Below are 19,501 nucleotides of genomic sequence, written 5' to 3'. Positions count from 1 at the left end.
TCATAAGTTATAGTTCAGTTATAATGGTTAAAAAAATTTTTGGAACAAACTGAGTGTTGAGCACTGTGTGCGGGGTTAAGCCAAGCACGGCACGCCCCTTAATTAATTGTTACCAAGTGTCCTGCCTCCTGGAGGGTGGCCCCATCGGTCCCTGTGTCCCCCTTATGACTACAGAGAAACAGATTTAACGGTGAGTATCAAAAAATCCTGTTATCCACTCTTTTGCAAAATTCTATCACGTCAATACTTTTGTGACACGCTTCTGCAGAAAAGTTCTTCACGACACAGTGGTGTCCTCAGCTTAGAGCCTCTTCTCCCACCCTATTATCAGAGGCAGCTTTGAGACGGCTTAATGTTACCAGTTATTTTGTTTGAATTACGAGTTCCTCACTTGAGCTTTGTTACAAACTGATTAGTGCTCCACCTACTACTGCTGGGGATATAGCCAGCAGAGGAGGAGCCAGTTCTTTCTTTCTTGTTGTGTCCTACCTCCTAGTGGTACCAGCTATACCCCACTGTTTCTGTGTCTCCAAAGTGACTGAAGAGAGAGATTTTATGGTGAACGTGAGTCTACAAAATCTCCTTTTTCAGGCATTCAAGAACTGGGATCACTGGTCATTCTCTAAACTTGGCATTTATTTTTGATCTGACATTCCTACCCCAATGAATTGGCTTAAGACTGGAGAGACCCTTGTATCTTTATAGAGTGCATACATTGTAGTTTAGTAAAGGTACCAATGTCCACAACAGTTAAATGGGTACTATAACCATTTTTATCAGAGAATACTGACCACCTTGTAGTAACGGATTATAAATACTTAACTAGGGGGAATGCCAGGAGTAAACCATCCCACACAATGCTTTTATTCAACAAAGATGCTTCACAATCCCTATCAAGGTAGTCACACCTGCCCCTTTATAGAGTGCATAATTCTTTGTTGTATTGCTGCTCTTAACCAGCTGTAAGTGTTCTTCTCAAATGGAAGGCACCAAGACAAAATGGTTCCTTATTAATTGCAAAATTGTTTTCTGTTTTGATACACAAGAACTTAGTTGTCTAGTTCCATTAGTAATGTGGCTGAGAAACAAGGCAATCTTTCTACACCTATATTTACTTCAGCATTCAGCTGCTAGTCTCTGCTAGTATCTAGCTTGGAGAAAAACATACCTCAATGCTATAAATGAGTTTTGTTTGTTTAATAGATCGTAGGGATTCAAGAAGTCACAGTTCCAGAAAAAGTTCGCCTGAATCCGATCGTCAAGTGCATTCCAGATCTGGGTCATTTGACAGCCGGGAAAGAGTACCCGAAAGAGAACGTCATGAATATGAGAGAGATCGTGACAAGGACAGAGAGAGGGAACGGAGAGAAGGAAGACAGAGGGAGTGGGATCGAGATGCTGATAAAGAATGGCCAAGAACCCGAGACCGTGACCGAATCAGAGAAAGAGAGCGTGAGAGAGAAAGAGACAGGAGGAGAGACCTTGAAAGGGAACGTGACAAAGTTGTCCCAGAAAGTACAGAGAGAGAACAAGTACGCCCTCTTGATATGCCATCCATTGCCGAGCCAAAACGTACTGAACACAAGGAAAGGGACCTGGACAAAAATTACGAAAATAGTAGTCGAAATAGTTCAGTTGTGGATAAAATGGATCGAATCTCTGAAAACCTGCAGGATATGGGCAGTAGTCGTAAAAACGAAAATCCAGAGATCTTTGATGGTAAGATTTTTTTTTTTTTTTAATGTTAAAGTTAATATTTCCCATGGCTTTTAACAATTAGTACTGTACTTAAAGGATTTTCTTATGATTTTTATCACTAAATTACACTATGTATATAGCAAGTTCATTCTTACATTTACAATTTTATTCTTGAACCAGCAAGTATATTTTTTGTAGTTGTAATATTTGTGTATATCAGGTTATTATGCTTGATGATAAAATGTTACCCACAAGAAAAATACACAGAGCCAATGAAAATGTAGAAAAAGCATTGTCTGCATTCTCATTCTGTTAAGATAAACTGTTTTCTAAGGAATAAGAAATACAGACAGGAAAGTACATTCAGATGTGTGTGCGCGCACGTAATTATTTATGTGGCCATCCACATTAAGACCTTTGCCATTCAAGAAATCTGCTTCTGTGGTGTGATAATTGCTTCCACCAATGAACAGTGCTGCATCTCTTAACTTATTTAAAGGACAGTGGTATTTCCTTATTTCTGTCAGACATTAAGTATACAGCATTGTTTGACATGTTTATTATTTTTGATGGTGGACTTAGCAGTAACTAGTCTGCTAGGTCTATGTTGGGACAGTTATTCCACTAGAAGGTGCTTCCAGGTTTAAGTAATAGGAATAGCAGCAGAGACTTCCCTAGGGAGAGCTTACAAAGTGACAGTCTATGCTTTTAAATTGTCACTTTCATTGTCATTGTGCCAGCTTTTGTCTTGTAATTACTAAGAATATGGCATCCAGTAAAACCATCCAAATTAGTCTGTTTTATGACTTTTTATGAGGCAAATTAACAGTGGAAAAAAATCCACTTCACTAGTTTATTACATATTCATGTCTGTGGCCAAGGATAACAATAAACACAGACAGCCCAAATAAGAATTCTCTGTAAAGTTCTCTCAACAAGACACTGTAAGATTTTCCAGAACTCCAAAGAGGCTCCAATGTCCTAACTCTCTGCATATTTTCCTAAGCCTAGGAATTCTGACTGATGGGATTTCAAAAAGTTGCCATAATTTGAAGTATTCCCATTAGCACAGAGGTGAACTAATAAGTTTTGTTGCAGTGCCATGTATACATAACATTATGTAAGAAATCCAATGAATTTGTAGAGTACAGTCATAGGAAAAAGTTTGGGAACCCCTCTTAATTTTTTGGAGTTTTGTCATCACCATTGGCTAAGCTTTCAAAGTAGCAATACTTAGTTGAGCCTCCTTTTGCAAATGTAATGGCCTCTAGACGCTTCCTATAGCCTTTGATGAGTGCCTGGATTCTGGATGGTGGTGTTTTTGACCATTCTTCCATACAAAATCTCTCCAGTTCAGTTAAATTTGATGGCTGCCGAGCATGGGCAACCTGCTTCAAATCATCCCATAGATTTTCGATGATATTAAGTTCTCCCTCTGCATAAATGCCTTTGTAGGTTTCAAAGTGTGATTAGAGTCATTGTCTTGTAATATCCAACCCCTGTGTAACTTCAACTTTGTGACTGATGATTGAACATTATCCTGAAGAATTTGTTGATATTGGGTTGAATTCATCCGAACCCTCAATTTTAATGAGAGCCCAGTCCCTGAACTAGCCACACAGCATGATGACCTCCACCAAATTTGTTGTTAGGTAGCAGGTGTTTTTATTGGAATTTGGTGTTCTTCTTCCGCCATGCAAAGAGCTTTTTGTTATGACCAAATAGCTAAATTTTTGTCTCATCAGCCCTTCAGGCTTGTCAAAATGACTTTTTGCATGCAACAATCGACTGTGGCGTGAGTGCAGAAAGGGCTTCTTTCTCATCACCCTGCCATAGAGATGTTCTTTGTGCAAATTGTGATGACCCATACTACTGTTATCTTTTTTTTTTTTTTTGTTGAAAGTGGAGTAAATTATTATGCAGGCTGAGAGGGGTTCCCACAATTTTTCATATGACTGTATGTTTTTGGCATGTAACTGCAAAGTGTTCTGTTAAGGTGGTGATGATGAGGAGCCCAAGCTAGATGATGATCAGTCTGTGGACTCCGTACCTGGGGAAGAATATGAGCCAATCAGTGATGATGAACTGGATGAGATATTGGCCGATGATGCAGAAAAGAAAGATGATCATCAACAAGACGATGACAAACCATCAGGTAATCCGTCATTTGCAATAGGCTTTATCTTATTACAGCAAATGCCAGTTTGGAATCCAGAATTTATGTCAGAAGGCATATTGTGTTTGTAGCACTAATGCTCTGGCATTTGTATTTGTATTGGATTTTAGAAATGTTTTTGTTCTTTGTGCTTCAGAAAGGCAAGGGCGAGCAAAGTACAAGCTGCTTGTAAAATCAATTTTTGCCTGCTTGTATTGCCTTTGTTTTTTTTTCTCTTTTCAGATGTTTGCATGATTAGTTTAACATTTTAAATCCTGTATATATTCTTCCTTATTGTAAATTCTTAAAAACGCATATTGCATTAACAGATCTTTGAAAGAGAGCTAATGCGATTCTTTGCTTTTTAAGAATATTCGCAAAATATTAACACAGTTGCTCTAGGCCATTTTTCAAGTTAAATTAAGATTCTTTAGTATAACAAGTTAGGGTTCTTTTAGAATAAGATTAATGAAAGTTCTTCCAGTAATAAATTAACTTGCAATCCTAATAATTTTACTGCCCATAGCTAAGGCCATGTTTCTTGTCGTTTGGCTTGATCCATTTTATTCTCATTAAAATTTGCTTTCGATCACATTTTGTTACCAGCTTATGATGCTTTACCTACACCTTTTGTGATCTATCTGTCCTGTCCAACAGGCACTACCTGAAGGCCAAGTGCTTTTATACAGGTCATGGAACTTTAATGTCCTTGTCCTGTAACAGTGGGTACACATGTCATGTGACACGTTCCCTAAACACAGTTTATAATTTAATTTCAACTGTTTTTAAGGATATAATTTACAGGATTTTCATGGCTCGTGTGTATTATACAAATATAACTATGTAAATCCTGTAAATTATGTTTTATAAATGGAATTTAGTGGTTTCATCAGTAATCTGTGGCTAGCGATGTAATCTCTGTCATATGACTCTCTGAAATGTGTATTGTAATAAAGTATCCCCTGTTGTAAAAAAATAAGGATATTGGAAGTCACCTCTGATTTACTCGAACTGTATTTAATGCAGTGGCGTAACTAGATGTTGCTGTGCCCCACAGCAAATTAATTTTAGGGCCCCCAACATATCCAGTGTTTGGCCTGTTTTACCAATATATGTTGAAATTGCTCATCAATGAGAGCCTCATGGGGCCCCTGTACCTCCTGGGCCCCCCTGCAGCCACAGGGTCTGCTTCCTCTGTAGTTACGCCCCTGATTTAATGGACTTGTTGTTCAGCCTTTCCTTTTGCCTTTGTATTGCTATGAAACTCCTCGATGATTTATAGCAGGACTGTCCAACTGGCCGCCCACGGACCGACCCCCCTTCTGTGGCCCCCACCTACCTGCTGTTTGCTTACCATATGTAAAATGTAAAAGGTATCGCTACAGAGATTAACTGGCCCTTGCATTGTTTAAACCTCAATTTCAGACTAATCCCCTGTATTGTTCAAACCTGTGATCCCCCCTGTATTGTTCACACTTGTGACACCTCTATTGTTTATATCCTAAAGCCCTGTACTGTTCACACCTCAGACCCAGACTGAAACTGCCCAAATTGTTCACATGTTCACACCTTATTCAAATTGCTAATGAGGCACCAGCACTGTGTCACTGTATGTAGTACATATTAGAATGATAGCTTTCCCTGTCTCCTGCTCTGTTCTGCCGTCCCTCCCTGTGTGTACCATTCTCTGCTTGCCCAGTGCTGCCTTTGTGTGCCATTCTCTGCTTGCCCAGTGCTGCCTGTGTGTGCCATTCTCTGCTTGCCCAGTGCTGCCTGTGTGTGCCATTCTCTGCTTGCCCAGTGCTGCCTGTGTGTGCCATTCTCTGCTTGCCAGTGCTGCTTGTGTGTGCCATTCTCTGCTTGCCCAGTGCTGCTTGTGTGTGCCATTCTCTGCTTGCCCTACGCTACCTGTATAATGTAATCCTGTTAGGGGTTTGTTCTTGGGGTTTGTTAGCATTTGGAAATTGTTGTTAAGGGCCCCTAAGGTGTTTAATCATGTGTTGGGGGATTGTTGTATTCACAGGGGAGGATGAGGCATATGGATTTAAGGGTATATTTTAACATGACTTCAATTTTTCACATACGAGTGATGAGGGATTTCCCTGCAGTGAGCACCAAGCATTTGGTTTTTTGGTGTGTTACCACCTTTAATGTGGCTATGATCTTAAAAGTTATTGTGGTAACATAGGTGTGGTTTACAGTGGGTGTGGTTTAAAAGGGGGAGTGGCCAACACTGACTTGTATTATCGGCCCTCCACCACATAGGCCAGTAAAATTGTGGCCCTCTACCACAGAAGTTGGACAGCGCTGATTTATAGTATCCTTAAATTTTACAATAGCAGATACATTACTCACTGTATAATTTGCACATTGCTCTTGTGTTTGCAACAGGGGGAACACCATCCCTTTTCTTTAGTTATTTGTTATTCCAATAATTTTTTTTCAGATGATTAAGTAAAGGTCTGCTCCGATCAGTAGGCTTTCATTATCTGTCTTATATCGTAAAAGTCAAAGCACTATAATACTGTGAGCCACATAAATCAAGGGGCATGTGCCTTTTTTATACATGGTGATGGATTGAATGACAAACTTAAAGATGAACAGGAAAGAAGCTGAATATAAAAATAAGTCAATTTTAAACCTTAAAATTCAATAAATCCAAAAAAAAATCATCATAAAAGTTAATTCAGCATTGGACTGTATGTAAATCAAAGCTTTGTATTCTGTAGCTGTATGAAATGTTTTCTTCAATTATTCTTTTTATTGGCAAGTTGATCTGTGTTTTGTTACAGATCCTTTGGATGCTATTGATGTGGACTGGTCCAGTTTGATGCCAAAGCAGCCTAAGGAACCTCGGGAGTCTGGAGCTGCACTCTTGAAATTTACGCCAGCAGCAGTTTTGCTTCGTGTTGGCATTTCAAAGCGTTTGGCTGGACCAGAATTGTTTAATAAAGTTAAAGACCTCTGCCAGCAGTCTCTAGAAAAGCCAAAAGGTATTCTACCATTACAATCTTTCAGCATTGCTTTGTTTATCTGGTATAACAGGATTTTTTGATACTCTTTTAAATCTGTTTCCTCTGTAGTCGGGGATACAGGGAACTATTAAGGTTAAGCTCCACCCTCCAGGACACTTGGATCTTAATTAAGGGGTCATGCCAGGTACTCCGGCTTAACCCCACACTGCACCAATCCAATCAGTTTGTACCAAAGAGACTGTTGAAATGGAATTAAAATTAACTAACTTGCAGAACTGGTAAACCAGGGAAACATTCCCCTCTGGACTAACATGGTCACATCTCGCTTAGGGACAGGAAGTCCTGTGCCCCCCTACCGACTACAGAGAAACTGACTTATTGGTGAGTATCAAAAAATCCTCTCTTCTCGGTGGAGGACACGGGACTATTGGGGACTTAAAGCAGCACCAGAACAGCAGGGTGGGTGCAAGTGAATATGACACGTTATTGCACCACAGAGTGCTGTGACTTATGACCAAAGGAGGCCTCTGCTGAGGAAAACGTGTCTAGACTATAGAATTTAGTGAATGTATGCACAGAAGACCAAGTAGCTGCTCTGCAGATCTGATCCAAGGAAGCAGAATTGCGCCACTCCCAGGAAGCTTCCACTGACCTTGTGGAGTGTGCTTGTATATTCTCTGGTGGTGATCTTCCCTTAGATAGGTAGCCATTGAGCAATTTAAGTCTTGGAGGCTGCCATGCCTCGATGAGACCCTGTTGGTACTACGAACAGAGCTTGAGGACATCGGAAGGACTTTGATTGCTCAAGGTACCAGCGAAGTGCTCTGACCACATCCAGACTATGAACCCGTCATTCGTGGGTTACGGACACAGATATGGTACCACAGTCTCTTGATTCGTATGGAACAAAGACCCTACCTTTGGAAGGATAGATGGCACTGTGCGTAGCACTGCCTTGTCCTTGTGAAAGACCAATAATGATGGATCACACGATAACCCTGTCTGGCCGATGAAATCGCCAGCAGAAACTCTACCTTCCAGGTGAGCCACTTTTCGGAAATAGTCCCCAATGGTTCAAAGGGGGGATCCAGCAGAGCCTCCAGAACTAGATTGAGATCCCATCCTACAATTGGTAGCTGGAACGGTGGAACAACCTGCGCTACTCTCCGTATAAAAGTACGGACGGAGTCTTCCATCGCCAGGTGTGACTGGAATAGGGCCGAAAGAGTGCGAACCTGTACCTTAAAGAAACTCAGCTTAAGGCCCAGCTGAAGGCCTCGCTGGAGGAAGGATAGAATTCTTGGCGTGTTGTACTCAAGAAAGGGTAGATCTGCATCCTTGCACCAGTTGCAATAGTTGTGATATGCTCTGGATGATGTGGGTTTCCTTGTCTTTAACATTGTGGTAATGACCTCTTCCACTATGCCTCACGGTCTCCAAATGGCTGCTTCAACAGCCATCCTGTCAAAGCAAACAGTCCCGGATTGTGTTGGACTATGGCACCCTAATGCAGAAGATCGCTCCTAGGTGTAAGGCGAATTGGATGTGCTATGGCCATTTCCTGAAGATCTAAGAGCCACATTCTCCTGGGCCAATAAGGAGCTTTACATATACTGTGATGTGTGATTGCCTGATTTTCTTGAGAACCCAAGGCAGCATGGGTAGGGAAGACATAGGCAAGGTGTAACTGCCAACACTGTATCATGGCATCCACTCCCATCACCAACGGGTCCTATAATGAGCAAAGAAGTTTGTCACCTTGAGATTGTTTTTTCAATCTCGAGTTGGCCCCAGTGCGTCATGAGTTCCACAAATGCCTCTGGGTAAAGTTCCCATTCCCCTGGATCCAGTTGCTTTCGACTGAGAAAATCCACTTTTGTGTTGGAAACTCCCGTTATGTGAATGGTGGACAGTCTCACCAAGTTGAGCTTTGCCCAACTCGATCTGCTTGGCCTTGGCTAGAGCTGCCTTGCTGCGGGTTCCACCTTGTCGCACTAACTTTGCTTGCAGACAGTGTGACCAGTGGTCTAGGGTTAATCTTACCGCCCGTAGTTCCAGAAAGTTTATTCAGAATTCCCAGACTGAGCTGTGGGTGAAGTGGATGTACCCCCAGTAGCGGGTGCCACTCCTTGCCCCTTGGAACAGGACCTGCAGAAGGGCCTGCTTCCCTGGGATTTTTGACTTACATTATGTGCATAGGAAGTAAGCCACCTGTGCTGCTGTTGCTGGTGCTCTCGCTGCTGCCCTAGGAAATAATCCCCTTGATTTACCTTCCGCCAAGTAAGCAGTGGCTAAGTTACATACTTACTGGTTGGGTATCAGAGTAGGTATTTATGTGCTGGTCGGTTGGGAAGCGAGGAGGGTGTGCTGCCGTGAGACAGTGGTACTGCTTGGCTTATGAGGCCCAACCACAATGTGGTGTGTGTGTGTGTCCAAACCCCCCCCCCCCCACGAGTCCCCTAGTGAGGCAGTGATAAGACTGCTGGGTGGGATTATGTGTACCACCCGAGGTGCAAAGTGAATCCAAGATGGCGCCTGGAACGCGAACCCCACCTCCCGTTTGGCCCACACCGCTCCCTCTGCTGTCCAACAGAGCGTGAAGCGCTGGCGGCTCCCTTACCCCTGTAGGAAGTGTCCTGGAAGCCCACAGAGGAAGCGAGGGCTGCTACCCGCGGAGTGCAGGCCGGTACTGCTGGTATAAGGGAAAGAGCTGGCTTGGAAAATGGCGCAGATAGGAAGGAGGGGGCGAGCAGAACGGGCGGCTGGTCAGATGCAGGGAAGGGGGGCAATCATTCGAGCACCTTGGGGTGCCTGAGTATGCAGTTAATTTGTCATACTAACTGGTATTTCTCACGAGCCTGACCGTCTGCTCTCCCTACCTGGGTTGCAGGAATGTCTGGGGTGGTCGCTATAGCCCGCTATGGTTAGAAGCTGACCCCGGTGGGCTTTCCCGCAAAGGAGGTTCACCATAAGAATACAGGTAGCCCTGCTCCTGGTGTTACCCTATGTATCAGCTGCGCTGACCGAGATTCCTCTCTCATATTGGATGTCCATCCTCATAGTAAGGAGGACCCTTGAAAACTGATTGGATTGGTTCAGTGTGGGGTTAAGCCGGAGTACCTGGCATGCCCCCTTAAGATCAAGTGTCCTGCCTCCTGGAGGGTGGAGCTTAACCCCAATAGTTCCCTGTGTCCCCGAGACAACAGAAATGTCTGTCTGTTCTTTGTATAACTATCTCTTTAATTTGTAATTATGCATTGCATATAAATGTTGTATTCCTAATAGAATGTAGGATTCCCTTTATTAAACTATGAAAAATGACGACAAATTTAAATGCTGCAACAAATAGCACAATCTATAACATACACTTCAAGTTAGCTTAAAGGGGCACTATCTCGTTAATTAAAATTTTACATAAGATGTATTAGAGCTCACTTAAATAGCTGATTCCTGCACAAACAAAATTTAACAAAATAACTACCTTTTGCATACATTTTGCAGGTAGAGAGACTTGATTTTTTCTAGTCAAAGATGTATTTAAAGTGTTTAAAAGTAATTCAATTATAATGTATTGTTGCTCTGCATTTGGTAAAATTGGCGTATTTGCTTCAGAGACTCTACTATAGTTAATATCAATATGCTGCTCTGTAGCCATAGGGGCAATCATGTAATATGAAAAGGGCAAAAAAGCACATTAGCACAGCAGATGACAGCAAAGCTCTGTAGAATACAATGGGTTTAGTTCTTACACAGGAAGACAAACCGGGTTAGTGACTTTAACGGCTCTCTAACTCAGACTGAAAATCCTTATATTAAACTGGACATTTGTTGTCAAATTATAGTGATGCAAATATGAAATTAAAAAAAATAACATTTTTTAATGGATATATATATTGGAAGCCTTGGGTTTTTATTTCTTCTAACTGTGCTTGACTTTACAAAATAAAGTTAATAGTGGGTTTGTAGATAACTATTTTTATTCAATGCAAACATAGCTGCAGATTTTGTAGAAAACCACAGGTAAATAAGAACTGGACTTTGTGTTTCAGATACAGAGACCCTGTTTGATCATGATCTGGGGGCTCTCAATATGGCGGCATTGTTGAGGAAGCAGGAGAGGGCCAGCTTACTTAGCAATCTAGGACCCTGCTGTAAAGCCCTGTGTTCCCGAAGAGACTTGGCCATTCGCAAGCAGCTTGTTCAAAATGAGAAGGTAATTCATGTCCTCACTGTGTGTGTATAAGAAATATATGGAAATAATGTGCAGCAGCTTTGTAATGCAAATCCTTCATTATCAAAAAACGTATATTCATTATTTAAAGAACAGCAAGTATGCTCAGTATTCTAATTAATGGAAATTCACCCCGAAGTAAGGGACTTGAAGAAGGAATTGAAAGATTTAATTGTCAGCATTCCAAACCCCCTTTTGGAACATCTCTTGGGCAGATGATCTTGTTGTAGTATAGGGTGACAAACTTATGGAGAACTGTTTATGAACAACCCTTATCTTACATTTGTTTTGATGTGACTTTTCTTCCAAGAATTCCCTCATCTGTATCTCCTGAATTGCTACATAGATTTTAAGCACATTTGGCACTACTTGACACTGTTTAACTTATCCAATGCTGAAACTATGCTATTCCTGTTATTCTACCAGGGTATGGTGAAACAGATGTACTCGAACCCTCCTGTAGTGGACAGCGAACTTTTGAGGTTAAGCTTGCGTCTTTTTAAGCGGAAACCTTCAAACTTTGTTTTAAACCAAGAAAAAAACGATGAATGCAAAGTTTCTGACTCCAGCAAGAAGCCCGAACCTTGCGTTTGTTAAATGTGATTTATTTATCCCAAGACTCGCTCTCAAATGTGCATTGCCATGTTTCCTCCTTGTGTTATTGTTTTGTTTGACTATACATTCGTTCAGTGCACAATGATGCATCTTGTTAAAGTGAAATATAAAGATTTCTTTTAAAACAGTTGTATTTTTTTAATGAACTTTTTCTACATCACATTTTTGAAAGGGTATCTGTTGGTATTTCTTCTGCAGAATTAAAGACAAGTACATAACATACAGGTCATGCATTTGGAAAAAAAAAAATGGGCATGGTGATCTCCAGATGTGTCTTTACGGAAAGTTCATTTTCTTGCCGTTATTTTTGCCATCTCCGCAGACTGCCTCAGACAATGGGTGGTGGAGGTCACATTCTACCTTGAAGCTTCTGAATAAAATCATAGCATAAAAAGAAAACAAACACTTGCCATGAATAAAAGGGGAATACTGATGTGTTTTGAACGAATGTCTGACAATTGTATAATATGTTTCTTCAGAATGAATTCTTTTGAAAGGTCATTTCTTGATATTGATATATCTTTGCATGAAACCATGACCAGAAATGCAAAATATTCTTTAAAAAAAACCATTTGCATCATCTGACTGTTTTGAAAAAACAGTAATTTCACTGGTCCATGCTGCCGTTGATGTCTTTATACCTGAATTCAGTTATTTTAGTAGTTTGTAACATTTCCTTTTAATTTTCTAACAATACCATATCTTCCATATGGTTCATAAGCGTTTAGTTTCCGGCTAAACACTACTGCCTTGTTGTAGGAAGCAGTCCTTGCCAAAACACATGTAATGTTACTTCTCCCATGCTGCATTATTATTGGTATCATCTGTTCTGCACTTCACTATGGTGTTAGGCTCTTCTTTCTTTTGTTTTAAAGGGGAAGGAAACCTAGTCGGCGCAAACCCGCCACCCCCCCTCCCGTTTGTTGCCCACCCTCCTCCCCCCTGGCCTACCTGTCCCGCTGGGCAAATGCCCCTAACTTGTTACTTACCCTTCTGCGCAGGTCCAGTCCAGGGAGTTCACCGACGACATCTTCCACACAATCTTCTTCCTGCTGTGAACGGCGGTTTGGCACATGTGCAGTAGGATCATTTCGCCGGTACGGCTCTACTGCGCATGCGCCAAAAGTGTACTCGGCATGCGCAGTAGATCGTACTGGCGAAATGATCCTACTGCACATGCGCCGTTCAAAGCAGGAAGAAGATCGCGTGGAAGAAGATGTCGTCGGTGAACTCCCTGGACTGGACCTGCGCAGAAGGGTAAGTAACAAGTTAGGGGCATTTGCCCAGTGGGAGGGGGGGTTGGGGGGTTTGCGCCGACTAGGTTTCCTTCCCCTTTAAGCCATGTTATTTATACTGAAAAACATTAACCATGCAGGTCACCTTCCATGTTAATGAAATGATGGTTAGATCCCCATGAGCGTGAAAAGAATATGAAAGAGAAGGGCCATATTGTGTATTATTTAAAAACCAAGTCCCACGCCTCAAACTATTAGTGTATCTCAGAGTATTATGGGTAACGTGTGCCTGTGTTTCTTCACGTTTCTGTAACGACACACATTGCAATACGGACATTACTTCAAACACCTGTCACTGCTTATTACATATTGGCTGGTAGATGATGCTACATGTGGGCATAGTAGAGGCAGTCTAACCTTTGAAATTGTTCATGGTAATTATAACATTTATTCATTAATTATTGGGTTTAATATAGTACACTTTTTGTTTGGAAGTGACTAAATTGACTTGTTAAATAATTTTAAACCTGTTTTAAACAGACTGTGTCCTGTTCTGCACACATCCATTATTTTTTTATTTTTTTTTTTATCTATCTTGGCTTTCCTTTATTTAAGATAAGAGCTAGCTAGCAAAAACTGTTGTGTTCAGAATAATAGAAGTCTGACATCACTAACCTGATCAGTCTCTGTTTTTCTGGGTAGAAATTATATTTCTACATGACAATTGACTAGTAGGTGTAATAGAAAACCAGTAGACCCAACAGTCATGACATGCATGCTGCTGATTCTGTGTAAATTAAATCATTAATTGAGGCTTGTTCCAAATAGCAGTGTTCAAAATAATAATAGCTTGTTCTAAATAGTAGCAATGATGAGTTCAATTAGTGAGGGCATTTATTATGTTAAAAACCAAGGGTCAATTACTGCCCTTATTTAAGAAAGGAAGGAGCAAATTTTGTGCATGCTGCTTATAGTGCATTTCTCTCTGAAAATGGTTCATTCCAGACATTGTTCAAAAGATTGTAGAGTTGATTGTAGAGGGGGAAATATATAAAGAAGTGCAGAAAATGACTGATCTCAAATGCTTTAAAATGGTAACCAAACCCTGAAAGACGTGGAAGAAAATGGAAAACTACTATTCAAATGGATAAATAGCCAAAATAGCAAAGACTCAGCCAATGATCCGCTCCAGGAAGTTCAAATAAAGGTGTAAAGTTACCTGTGATACTGTTAGAATTAGAAGACACCTATGTGAAGCCAAGCTTCTGGCAAGAAGCCCCTGCAAAGTGCCATTGTTGGGGGGGGGGGGGGGGAAAGACGTGCTGAAGAGCTCACATTTTGCCAAAGAACACATTGACTGGCCTAAAGAGAAAAGGCACAAGATTGTTCTTTTTGGGACTAGGGGCTGCAGACAGTTTGTCAGACTAGTAGATTTGGTGAATTGTGCAACTAAGACAGTGGAAGCCCAAGCCAGAATATCCATGCTTATGAGCAGGAGGTTCTTAATGCAGATACTTTCTACCAACACAATTTTCATTCACTTGCAAGGAGACAACCCCACTAGACCACCAACTCAATATACCTTGAGCTACCAACCTAGTCTGCTATACTATGGCAAATGGAGTGTGATTGTCTCTGGTTTCCGAAGACTAATTGCAGCCAATAACCCGGCGTACAATTTTTCATTTTATGTTTTAATTATAACCTGCCGTGCTGGAATTTAATGTAAAGGTACATCTAGCCAACATAAACTAGTAAAAAAAAAAATACACACATTAAATGTTTAGTGCCTACTAATTGATTTTAGAAAAAAATATATTTTGTACAGGGGTAGAGCAGTATTCCTATATACAGCATTGATGCCTCTACAGAAATGTGTTGCAAAAACACATTCCAGAGTTCTGTTCTGCATAGGATAAACTATCATGTTTTATTTAAGTGAACTAAAGAGTAAAGTGTAGCAGAGAATGTTGGAACTGCATAAATATAAGATAATAAAAATACATATGCAATCATAATATATCAGATTTTTATGCATGCACTAAAAGAAAATCTACACAGCAGCACTGTTCATGCAAATAGATGCTCCAATCTCTGCCAGAGTCTGCTCTCCCCTGGAATAAATGTCAGAGAAGGAGCTGGCAGGGAAATTGGTTTTCTGACGGCTTTATTAAATATGGAGTTGATAGTAATTGTGTTTCATTTGTTCCAATCCTTGCACTGAGACAATGAATAAGAGACAAGTAAAGGATCATTTACAAACGTGGATCTTTGAGATGGACATAGTGTAATTAGCATATTGACAGAATTCATTAAGGTACATGTGCTCAAACAGGCTTCTGAACTTCCAGATGGCTGCCAGTCTCTCCATCCTGCTTCTTCTTCTGAATAGTGTGCAATTGTGCCTATGCATGCTCCATCCTGGACCTGGCGTTTGCTCCAGGGCTCCAACTGTCGGTTGTATAAGTAGGCCCGACAGACTTGCGTCAGTGACAGAAATGTGCATACTTTTGGCACAAATGCTGCCTAACAACACTGTCACCTGCCAAATTTTGTAAAGAATATTTTTACCACAACAATAAAATTTGACTATTGTCCAACAACCAGCAGCATGTACTATAATCTTTAGATTGTCGATCATTACATGCTTTTTCATTGGTAATTCTAAAATGAAATTATAGAGCCTGAAGTCTTTCATAGACTTATAACAAGTAAACCAGGATTGAATTAAGAACCTTAGAAGGATACTGAAATTTAATACATACCTACTGTCAAGATTTTTTTAAGGTGTGGTTTTTATTTCTAAATTCCACCATATAAAAAGTATATATATTTTTAACTTGTTATATTGGTGTGTGTAGGCAGCCATCGCGGGTCATTTTGCCTAATCCTGTGCTTTCAAAAAAAACCAGCACTTCACAATGGAACTGCTTTCAGGCAGGCTATTGTTCCTCCTACTCAATATAACTGAATGAGTCACAGTGGGACTTGGATTTTTACTATTGAGTGCTATTCTCATGTCTGCCAGGGAGCTTTTATCTTGTTTTCTTCCCATTGTTCTATTGTCAGGCTGGGAGGGGGGTGACATCACTCCAACTTTCAGTGCAGCAGTAAAGAATGACTGAAGTTTCTCAGAGCACAAGTTACCTGACTTGGGGCACTTGAGAAACTGACAATATGTTTAGCCCCATATCAAATGATATGAGAGGTAAAGAGGGCAAAAACAATGGCAGCAACAACTGAGATACATAAATAGAAGGAGTTACAAAAGTTACCCGCAGGCAACTTTTGCTACTTCAAAGACACAGCTGAAGTCTTCTGGAGACCATCTGGGTGGAGATTCAGCCAATTCTTTAGCAGAATGTGAAACCATCTGAGAAAAGCAAGACAAAATGAAAATTCATGCTGAAACAGGACACTGCAGATCCAAGTCATAAAGGTTTGCAAAAAAGGAGGTATATATTTAAGTAAATACTGCCATCTCATGCCTTGAACCACCATTTTGTTATGGTCTGTGTGCTGCCTTGAAGATCACTGGACCAGAAATACTGCAGCTCTAACAGGAAGCAAAATACTAAAAGTATTTTATTATGAAAATGGTTTATTTACATGATGTAGGTTTTTCCATATGAGATGTCTTATGTAATATATTTTTATAGAGAACTTTATTGTTCGGGGGTATAGTTATCCTAGTAAACAAGTAGACATACGTGGTTTTTTTTAAGATGCGAGTTTGGTCATGGTATAAAAAACCTCTAAAACCCCACAAACACTAATTTTGATAAAAAGGCCTTCCTGGCTACGGAATCCCTGTTAGGTTTTCAAGGTAAATTGTTAGTTATTGTTGATGTTATTAGATTTGTGGCATGTTTGTAGCGTGTGCATGCTCATTGGTAAAACCATTCCTGTCCTGCGCTCAGCCCACATTTTCTGCACGCTTTTAACCACTTTATTTTCTAAATAACCTTGCATTTATACTCGGGGACAGTTTTTTTCTATTTATGTCTTGATTCATTTTTTCAAAGATATGAACAGCATTCGTAGACATGAATATGTCCAGCCATTGGTACATAAGCGGTTTGAGATTAAACATAGAGTAAAGAAAAGAAAAACATCTTAACATTATGTAACATGATCTTATAAAGAGTTTCTGAGATTATTTACCAAGGTTCACAGGTTAAATCTGTTGTAAGATGCCAAAAGCCTGTTAATGGCATGGCTGCTGGGAGGCGACTTTGTTGTGAATAAATTTGTCGGTTTCCTGGAGTACCGGATTGCCTTTCAGAGTTTCTGTATCATACCAGGTTGTGTTTTAAAAAGGTATGTGTTTGTGGAAGACTAGTCATGTATATGATCCAAGTGGAAAATGTGATGTAGTTTCTGTTTAATGAGTGTGATTGGAGTAGTTTCTATAGAGAGCCATTAATGTAGTAGGACTTTGAGGGATGCTGCCGCCAATCGTCGTTTCAAGTGGTTTTCTGCCCTGTTTGTTGTGGGTAGGATGATACATTACTGAACAATGCCCAGTTCATAGTCGGTTGGATTGGTTTGTTAACCATTTGCATCAAATAGGAGCATACTTCCTGCCAGAGAATCTATATTTTGGGCCATAACCAAAATATGTGTAAAAGGTTTGCTTTGTGGGCTTGACATCGAATACACCCGTCTGGGAGGAGAGTTCCCATTTTGAAGTGTTTTTCAGGTGTCTGCTATAAGTTGTGAAGTATTTGTAAAGCCATTTCTTGATATCTACTGGCCGGTAATAGTTTTATTATTAATAGTTTATTATTATTATAAAATCTCTGTTATAGGTCCGTATTTGTGGCGTGGTAGATGCCCATTTGAATAGTGATGTTTCTGTATTTTCTATGCCTATAACTATTCTTAACACATGGTATTTTTGTGCAGTTGTTTGTTTTGTAGTTATATCCTTCCAAAGATTATCAATCGGATTGTCTTGTTCCCTTTAAATTATTAATGATATGTTTTGCAAAATGATTTGTAAATGGAGAAAGGTGAATGAGGTTGTAAAGGGAAATTTTTCTTTTAGCTCTGTCGGGGTAAGCAGTTCATGGTTTCTTTTCATAAGATTTCAAATGTTGTACAGCCCGTTGTCTTGCAAAGGATTAAGGGTCAGGTTTAATAGTAGTTTGGAGCAGTTCCTGTGTTTGAGTTTGTGGGGCTTGAAGGCTCCGTAGCTATGGTTGTTGGAGCTGGTTATTATTTCTTCTCCTTGCGTTTGGATTTGGTTATTTTTTGCGACATTGTTGGGTTTTGCCCTAAGAATTTTTCCATGCCCGTGTAAAACATTCAGCTATTAGCCGGTGAATCGATATTTCGTGTTATAAAGTTGCTAAAGATGGTATCTCCCATTAGTCTTCAATGCAGAATTATCTCCTGATATAGTATATTGATCCTGAAGCAGTTTTGAGAGGGGGGTCGCCTACCCTGTAAACTGTTCTAAATGGATACATTTATTTGCTACATTTCTTATCTTTGTCCCCGCTGATCAAAATCTCTGGGTTTCTTTACAGGCAGCTGTTAGAATTGATACAATAGTTGCTAATACCCCAGAGATGCTGCTGAGAAATGTATCAACTTAATGTTACAAAATTGTAACCGTTTAGAGTCTGCGCCTGAATTACTGAGCTGCCAGACTCAAACACCAGAGACATGAATATTCAACTACCGTATATACTCGAGTATAAGCCGACCCGAGTATAAGCCGAGGTACCTAATTTTACCTACGAAAACTGGGAAAACTTATTGACTCTAGTATAAGCCTAGACACAACTACAGCCCTGTCTCCCAGCAGCGCACATTCTGCCAAAGCGACCCCCCCAGCGATCAACCGGACTTCTTTGCAAAGTTGATGGTGACAGAGAATTGCCAAACGGATTACTGTGTCCATTGTCCCACTGTCCTACTACCATGTGCAGAGGGTGCTGTTTGATATTGCCATAACTGTTAATCTTTCGTATAACCAACAGAGGGCGCAGTGTGATATTGCAGTCACTGTTATTCTTTCATATAACCAACAGATGGCGCTGTGTGATATTGCAGTCACTGTTATTCTTTCATATAACCAACAGAGGGCACTGTGTGATATTGCAGTCACTGTTAATCTTTCATATAACCAACAGAGGGTGCTTTGTGATATTGCAGTCACTGTTATTCTTTCATATAACCAACAGAGGGCGCACTTATTCTTTCATACAACCAACAGATGGCGCTGTGTGATATTTCAGTCACTGTTATTCTTTCATATAACCAATAGATGGCGCTGTGTGATATTTCAGTCACTGTTATTCTTTCATATAACCAACAGAGGGCATTGTGGGATATTGCAGTCACTGTTATTCTTTCATATAACCAACAGAGGGCATTGTGGGATATTGCAGTCTCTCCCCAAGTGTACTGTTGGTATAGGAATGATTAAAAGTGACTGCAATCTAAGCTACGTATAAGCCGAGGTAGACTTTTTCAGCACATTTTGGATGCTGAAAAACTCGGCTTATACTCGGGTATATACGGTATTCAACTGTTAACTTAGATTTTGGAAAACAGTAAACAATAAATAATGGAAAGTAAT

At 40.4% G+C, this 19,501-nt stretch overlaps 1 protein-coding gene across 4 annotated transcripts in view; it reads left to right on the top strand.

The window, feature by feature from the left end:
* zc3h13.S (zinc finger CCCH-type containing 13 S homeolog) overlaps window positions 1–11,799 on the top strand; it is a 55,930-nt gene extending 44,131 nt beyond the window's left edge. For all 4 annotated transcript variants that reach the window (XM_018249955.2, XM_018249953.2, XM_018249954.2 and 1 more), the window contains 5 exons: window positions 1,204–1,719; window positions 3,695–3,853; window positions 6,646–6,846; window positions 10,878–11,041; window positions 11,486–11,799. In XM_018249955.2, the coding sequence (XP_018105444.1) occupies window positions 1,204–1,719; window positions 3,695–3,853; window positions 6,646–6,846; window positions 10,878–11,041; window positions 11,486–11,656 (1,211 nt within the window). In that variant the 3' untranslated portion in view covers window positions 11,657–11,799. The remainder of the gene's footprint in view (window positions 1–1,203; window positions 1,720–3,694; window positions 3,854–6,645; window positions 6,847–10,877; window positions 11,042–11,485) is intronic.
* Window positions 11,800–19,501: the final 7,702 nt, after the last annotated feature.

The sequence above is a fragment of the Xenopus laevis genome, chromosome 2S (assembly GCF_017654675.1).
Source record: "Xenopus laevis strain J_2021 chromosome 2S, Xenopus_laevis_v10.1, whole genome shotgun sequence".
NCBI classification, from domain to species: Eukaryota; Metazoa; Chordata; class Amphibia; order Anura; family Pipidae; genus Xenopus; species Xenopus laevis.
This window is presented reverse-complemented; position numbering and strand designations above follow the sequence as displayed.